General features: G+C 36.5%; 1 protein-coding gene across 2 annotated transcripts; it reads right to left on the bottom strand.

Annotated features, from left to right (window-relative positions):
* On the bottom strand, positions 352-6,054 carry LOC109726924 (peroxisomal membrane protein 11D-like). 2 transcript variants are annotated; one of them, XM_020256744.1, is made up of 8 exons: positions 5,938-6,054; positions 2,337-2,548; positions 2,168-2,242; positions 1,937-2,011; positions 1,759-1,839; positions 1,553-1,627; positions 1,292-1,465; positions 352-689 (listed from the first exon to the last, which is right to left on the bottom strand). In XM_020256744.1, the coding sequence occupies exons 2-8, from the start codon at positions 2,526-2,528 to the stop codon at positions 654-656; spliced, it is 708 nt and encodes a 235-aa protein (XP_020112333.1). In that variant the 5' UTR covers positions 2,529-2,548; positions 5,938-6,054; the 3' UTR covers positions 352-653. The 2 variants fall into 2 exon arrangements, with proteins under 2 accessions (XP_020112333.1, XP_020112334.1); XM_020256745.1 differs by having other exon boundaries at positions 2,337-2,545; positions 5,938-6,051.

Raw genomic sequence — 7,193 nt, 5'->3', positions numbered from 1 at the left:
AAACACGTTGTTTCGAACAACGCAGAAAATATATATATATATATTGAAATATAAATCTTGAGCTAATGAGCTAAATTGTAACGACGAAAAACAAAGTCACGAATTGACAGTCGCGCAGCCTCGTTATATCAGTTATCAAAACCTTCAAACCCTCAGATAATTCCTTATTAGAAAAGCATAAAGGCCCGAATTCTTCTAAAAATACGTTCCATTTAACCGATCCACAAAGCAGTGTGTCATGAACCCGCCTAACAAATTTACGCAGCACGATTTCATCGATATTTTTGCCCCCTAATGGATTAATTTAAGTTCTTGGGCACGTCGGCAGATCAATGAGAAATTCAAATCTTGGAAACCAAAATCAAATGGATGTCCCACCGTAAAGGAGCAAACCACTATACTGATTGCAAGGAAGCTAAAAACATCTACACCGAGTATCAACACAATTAGCAGGCGCAATGAAGAAAGAAATAGTGTATAATTATGAAGCTACCATAGATATCCAAACAGAGGAATCATACCCAGAAAGGCATCAGCTTTCTCCATTATTCCCTTATCCTACAGATATGGCCTCTCCCGCCCTTGTCGGTTGTTTAAGTGTATTTATTATTCCTCTGGTAGCAACATCATCCACAGATGTAATGTAAACTTCCTCAAGTCGTTTTGGCCTTTGATCGGGCAGGAAGCAACTGCAGAAAGAGAAAAGCAAAATTATGATTAGCTTTCCCCCTTTCTCAAACATCTGGTAGAATTAGAAGCTTTGTATTACAATAGAAAAGGTTAAAACGCACATTGGTCCCTAAAACTTTGACAAATTGCAATTGGTCCCTTAAGGTTTTGTTTAAACAGGTAAGTACTTATATTGTACAACGCCATTCGTAAGATTATCCATTCTCACAAATCTCTCTCATTCTGTAGTCTTATGCACTCAATCCTTCGAGATGTCAGGAATTCTTTATTGAAGACACCCAAGAATGACAATGCAAGAAATTTCACATCTTTGAGCAAAAAATTAAGGACCAAATTGCAATTTGTCAAAAGTTCGTGCATTAGCAAACATATTACTCAATAGAGAATTAAGAGATGAGATGGGAAATTCCACTTGTACACCCCGAAGGGGGGTGTAGATCTTACAGCTCCCTATCCTAGGGTTCACAAAACCCAATGGGTTTTTAATATTTAAAAAAAGAATTTTGCTGAGACATGGGGCCATTCTTGGCCCTTGGATGAGGGAATGTAAGATATACGCCCCCTTTTGGGGTGTACCAGTAGCAGAGCTCTTAAGAGATACCTGATAACAAGAGATGAGGGAGCTAATAAATCCAAATGCTCCTGTTACACGCGGAGTCACCCTCTTTGGTGCCAGCTGTAGAAGCCCAACGGCTACCGTCAGATCCATAGATAATTTAATAAGAGCAAGCAACCTCTCATTGGACTTCTTTAGCTTCGCTCGATATTCCTCATCCTGCGAACACCACAATGAGAAGACCATTCCAAAGGTCTATAGAACTAGAAGAAAAGAATGGATCACATATAATACAGCAAAACATACTTCGTATTTGTCCGCATGTTTCAACTGCTTCTCTAATTTCTTCATTGATTTGGATAGCCGGTGGAGTTCTGCCAACTAGGAAGGAACAAGTGAATTAATATGTCTCCATTAATCATCATGAGAAAGGCTTTATAATCCTATATTATAGCTTACGAAACTTCTTTTTTTTTTTTACGTGATATGATTAAGAGCAGTAAGCAGCTAACCTCAATTATTGTACCACAAGTAGAAGAACCCAGCCAGCAATAAAGTGATATCCTCCCAATTAGCTCCGCGCGTTCTTTGTTCTATAAGATCGATCAGAGAAACTATTTTAGTTTTCTTTTCAGCAATTGAAACACATAGTAACAGTGTAAAGTGCTGCTAGTGGAAGTAGATTCAGACCTTGTATATCCCTGTCCTGTTTGCCCACACAACTTGATCTAGAAACAGGAATGTTGATACCAATGCATTTTTGGACTGCAAATGGCACAACCACCAAACAGAAAAAGATGAACATATTCATTAAAGAAACGAAAAAAAAAGAGCGTCTCAATAATGATAGAATCTTTTATTCAGTTAGAAATAACTTTTAGTTTCAAATCTGTTCCAGGAATATGAGAAGCATCTGTGTACCTTTCCAAGTAAAATCAGAGGAAGAGGAGTTCCTTGTGGCACCGGACTAATAAGGGCATGCAGATCATTAACAAACTGCAAGGTGCAGCAGTAGATGCTAAATAGTACTAAATACGGAAAGAGTGCTAAGTTTCAAATTTTAACAATTGAATTGTAGATAAATAAAGACCTTAAAAAGTCGAAAAACTTTTCGAGCCAGACTTGTCGTTTTGTCAACATTTTGTGCAGTGCCGGGTTCTCCATTGCTAAGAAACTTTGATCCGTACTGGATAGCTCGACAAATCTTATCCCTGGCTTCAGCTTTGTTTAGATACAGTATTAAGAGGGCAAGCTCCGCCCTCGTGGCATCCAGTGCGGTCATTTTCTATACTGAGAAACCTACTGCAGAAGATGGCAGAAATTATCAGAAGATACCTCCAAATGAAGTATTAAGGCAACAACTGCAAGAATTATAGACAGATAACTGCTCCTATGCTGAAGATCATAAAACACACTTCAAAAATAAATACGAGCCGAAAGCGAAATTCAAAGATAAGTAGCAATGCTTGACAATTTAATTCTATCTGCAGAAAATCACACAATCAGGACATCACCGCAGATTCTAATAAATATCCTGACAAGTACTCCGAGAGTAAAGGTGATAGTAGCAAACAGGTCAGTTTTGATGTTTATCCTCATGTAAAGTGCAGGATCAGAAGAGAACTAGCAGCTCTTGGCAGCAGCCTGAAGTGTATGAACCACAGATTTGAACATTCAAAAGGACCAAACCAAAAAGTGAAAGATGTAACAACCTACATCTAATTAATTAACGAATTTGCTATCTGTTGCTAGCATTCCAATATTGATAATAGATGTAGAAAAGGGAATTTTTGCTAAGTGTATCATATGGTTTTGCCTTTCTCACAAAAACATTTACCACTTGCATATTGCTGCTTGCTAGACACACCTCTTTTTAACTATAGGGGATCATAGGTTAAGTCAGCTCTCCAAGCCCACATTTGACTGGTGCTTTTGATGGCACATCTCTTTTTGACTATGGGACCATAGGACCATAGGTTAAGTCAGCTCTTTGGGCCCAACTTTAACTGGGGCTTTCGATGATTTTCCTTCCAATTGCTTCAAATCATACATGAGATGTAAGCATGCTAAACAAGTAATATACCCAATGATAATTACACATCCATTAATGTACACTAAAACAACAGATGTGACTTATTCCTTCTTATGGAGACAATACCTTGTGCATAGCAACTTTCAAGTTGGTTATTTTATCACAACATTTCTGCTATGGTAAATTTTCATGGTTTATTGAAGTTTTTTAATAAGATCCTGGTGATGAGGGCTTGCAATATGAATAGCATCACTTTCTACATTTGCAAACTACTTAATCAGCAATGAAGAAACTATATTCTTCAACATATCATAGTCCATCACTAAAGAAGTTGCATTTCCCCATAAGTACCCAAAATTCCATGTTGGTTCAAAGGTCTAACTTCTGAGGACACCAAAACAATGCAACTTGGAACTACAAGCGGAAAGATTATCATAACTTAAAAGAGATGCAAATCTTGCAGGAACCACTTTTGTACAAAGATCTTCTATATTTAACTTCATTTATGGTTTATAGAAACAAACCAGGAAAATTGTGTAATAAGTAATGACTATGTCAAGGAGGAGAAAGAAGAGGTGGCAAACGCTGCAATGCATAAATGCATAGGGAACTAGCAAAGCTAGCGTCATCACATACTGCAGATAGGAAGACAAACAACCACACAAAAAAAAGGCAAAAAGTAACTTGATACGTCAAATCACTTAATAAAATCAAGGAATAAACTAGACAGATCAATAAGCAAAATGTTTCCCGCATAAAGAGGAAACCTGGTGTCCACGATGCCATGTGTAACTAGAGCAAGCTTTAGATTGTTAAAGAAAACAGTTCAGCTTAGAAGAAAAGAATGGAGAGAGATTTACCATGTCAAACAATATATACGTGCCAGCTATATCTGACAAAATTGCAGCATAAAAAAAAAGTTTCGAAAGAGGAGTCTAGACCACAAATCTGAGTACTACAACTGAGGTCATTTAAATATGTAGCACCCACTGTAAAAGCTAGAGGCAACCACATGAACCAAGAGATCATCAAAAAGACTCTGGATTCAAAGGTCATCCTCGTGAGAAAAGAGGAGGGTGGTTTTTCATTTCTACTCGCACAATTATGGGGCAGTTATGACTAGACATTGAACATTGTTTTCCAGAAACAATATTTAACATGCAACACATGCCACTAACTTCGTCTTTTCTTTTAATATAAAGGGCTAAGCCTCTTTTCATAAAGAAGAAGAAGAAACATGCTTAGTAACATTTGGTAATTCATAAAGGAAGGATAGGAACAAGAAACTTCCCACCAGACTTCGTTTTTCTAAGTAGTTTAGATGGTCTGCACTAATATCACCCAACAATTGGCACAAGTTGAAGATCGTTGTGCTGGTCTGGAATTGTTGGAACGATGCCTAGCAGACAACTCCAGTTCTGGTCGATTGTTCCTAGTTGTGTTAGATAGATCATATTTAGGCCCTGTTTGGGGCTTCAGTTGGCCCAACAAACGCTCGTTTGGTTGCAAAAAAAAGAGGAAGTTCCGATTGGTGCGGATAGTAGTATCCAAAGAAATATTACGCTGGGGGCTTCTTTAGTGAAAGCACCCAATGGGATAGTTTGCACAACATTCTGTTTGGTGCAATCGCACCACAACATGTGGGTGTCTCTCACACCACCAAACTACTTATTAACAAGACCAAGCCGCAAAACACTCAAGAAGGCTACATCCAAGAAATTCTAGCTATCAGGAGTATCAAAGCAATCTATTCCATAAATTGGTATTTTGGTAATAAAGAAACATAACGAAACATAGAGGCTTCTTAAGAAGAATCATGTTGTTGTCTTTCGATTACACTAGATCGTAACATGCCAAATGAAATTAGATGGTTTAGTCAGACATCATTATAAGTTCCAAATAATCAATTAATAGATGGCATCATCATCGCAGCTAATTGTCAGGCTAACTGATCAAGAGAGAGAAAAAAAAAAAAAAGAGGGTATTTCTGTAGAAGAAGATAAGAAAGGAACATAGTCAAAAATAAGCCCAAAAGAGAGAAGGGGGAAAAAAGAAGCAACTAAAGTTTTTCATTACATAAGCCTTCTTTCTCTCCTGAGAGACAACTCTGAAGTCTAAACCAACAATTATATAGATCATGACGATCCCACAATCATAGAACATTTCGGTGCCAACATAGAACTGCGCAAAATCAAATTTCTCTAACATTGATCTAAATCCCTTTACTTTTCCTTCGTCTCATCTCCTTCTTTCCTTTTCCTTCTCTTCTTTTTTTTTTTTTTTTTTTGGGTATCGAGGGCCAACACCCAAAGTTTAGAGACGATTATCTAATTTTTTGGAGTTGATCTCGACACAAAAGCTCAATATTAAAAAAAAAAGAAGAAGAAAAAGGAAATCTAACATGGGTTCAAATCAAAGCTACTCAACTGCTCTTAGATCCTAACTTTAGCTACTCAGAACCTACCCAACCTACTTACCGCAATCCACAAAGATCATTACTTTATGTTGAATGATTCGCCAAAAACGTTGTAATTTTTGGCAAAAACTTGCTTTTCTAGAACACAAACAAAATAAAGCGCGCAAATTAGCAGATACAAATCGCGGATCGAGCTTGAAGAGGAGAAAATTGCACAGATTGAGATCGCAAACGATTGATTACCTTGAGTAACTGATCGAAATTGAAGAAGACGAGTTGAAAACTAGGGTTTTATAAATTATTCGCAGCGTGAGAAAAGATCGAGAACAACACTGATGAAGGGGGATCGAAAATGAGTTGGCATATTTAATTATTTATAGTAAGGTAAAAATGTAACGAAACCCTTCAACTATAGGTTATTTTAAATGTACTCCTATACTTTTTTGAGGAGGACGTAACGTTTAGGAGTCTATTTCAAAATACACTATACTTGAGGGGGTTCTACGAACATTTTTTTATCCCATATTTTTTATATTTTATTTATGTTTATTGGGGATCTTCGGATGGATAGAGATGGGTTCGGAGTTCCAAGTTCCAACAACCATACCTCGTAAACCGCGCCGACCACGAGAAAATATTGCATGGACCGTGGTCTACCGTAGACCAGGCACTTTACTACACCATGCTGCTCGTAGGGAAGAAGCCAGAAAAAAATTCTAAGAAAAAAAAAAAAAAAAAGTTTGTCAGATTTACTGATCACCTATTGGTAGCAATAGTAGCAACAATGTGCTCAAGGCGGAGCAAGACTTTAAGAGCTGAAAGGAAATGGGCCGGAAGATTCGAAAAAAATTGAGACACAAGTTTTATTAAAAAAAATTAATTTGACCTCCTAAATTAAAAATTATAATATTTAAATTTTTTACTATAAAAATTTTTTATATAATCTTTAAAAGTTCAAGGAGGAGCATGGCCGTTGTAGGCCCTTTAATGGCTCCATCCCTACCTACTTGATTCTTATTTTGTATCGCTATATATTATTACTGTTTTAAAAAAATATCGCTGTCTATTATTATTATTATTATTTTGAATACCAATTTGTGGACTATAATGTAAGACTATTTTTATTTGCTATATCTTATTATTTATTTATTCATTTTTCACTAACGTATTTAAATTATTATTTTTTTGTAAACTTTTATGTTGCTGTCAATTAAACTTGGAGCTCGTATGGATGAATAATTGAAAATTTTTGTGAAGTTCTTTTTTATTTTAATTTCTGGCTTGTTTGAAGTGAGAAAAATTTGAAAGAAATAGAAAACAGTGGGACGGAGAAAGAGAAAAGTATTTTTCCCTGCAGATATAGTCGTCGCCATTGTCATCACAGGAAGATTCATCAACATTTTTTTGCTAGTGGGGAAGAACGAAGGGGAAGAGAGGAAGAAAGATAAAGAGTTCAATGGGGAAGAACGAAGGGGAAGAGAGGAAGAAAGATAAAGAGT

Source organism: Ananas comosus, linkage group 22 (assembly GCF_001540865.1).
Source record: "Ananas comosus cultivar F153 linkage group 22, ASM154086v1, whole genome shotgun sequence".
Classification (NCBI taxonomy): Eukaryota; Viridiplantae; Streptophyta; class Magnoliopsida; order Poales; family Bromeliaceae; genus Ananas; species Ananas comosus.
This window is presented reverse-complemented; position numbering and strand designations above follow the sequence as displayed.

Excerpts from the sequence above, each read along its gene's own strand:
- LOC109726924 (XM_020256744.1), bottom strand. The coding sequence starts at position 2,528 with ATGACCGCACTGGATGCCACGAGGGCGGAGCTTGCCCTCTTAATACTG. Across the intron at positions 1,840-1,936 it reads ACAGGACAGGGATATACAAG|AACAAAGAACGCGCGGAGCT; the intron begins GTCTGAATCTAC and ends TCGATCTTATAG. Across the intron at positions 1,466-1,552 it reads AACATGCGGACAAATACGAA|GATGAGGAATATCGAGCGAA; the intron begins GTATGTTTTGCT and ends TGGTGTTCGCAG.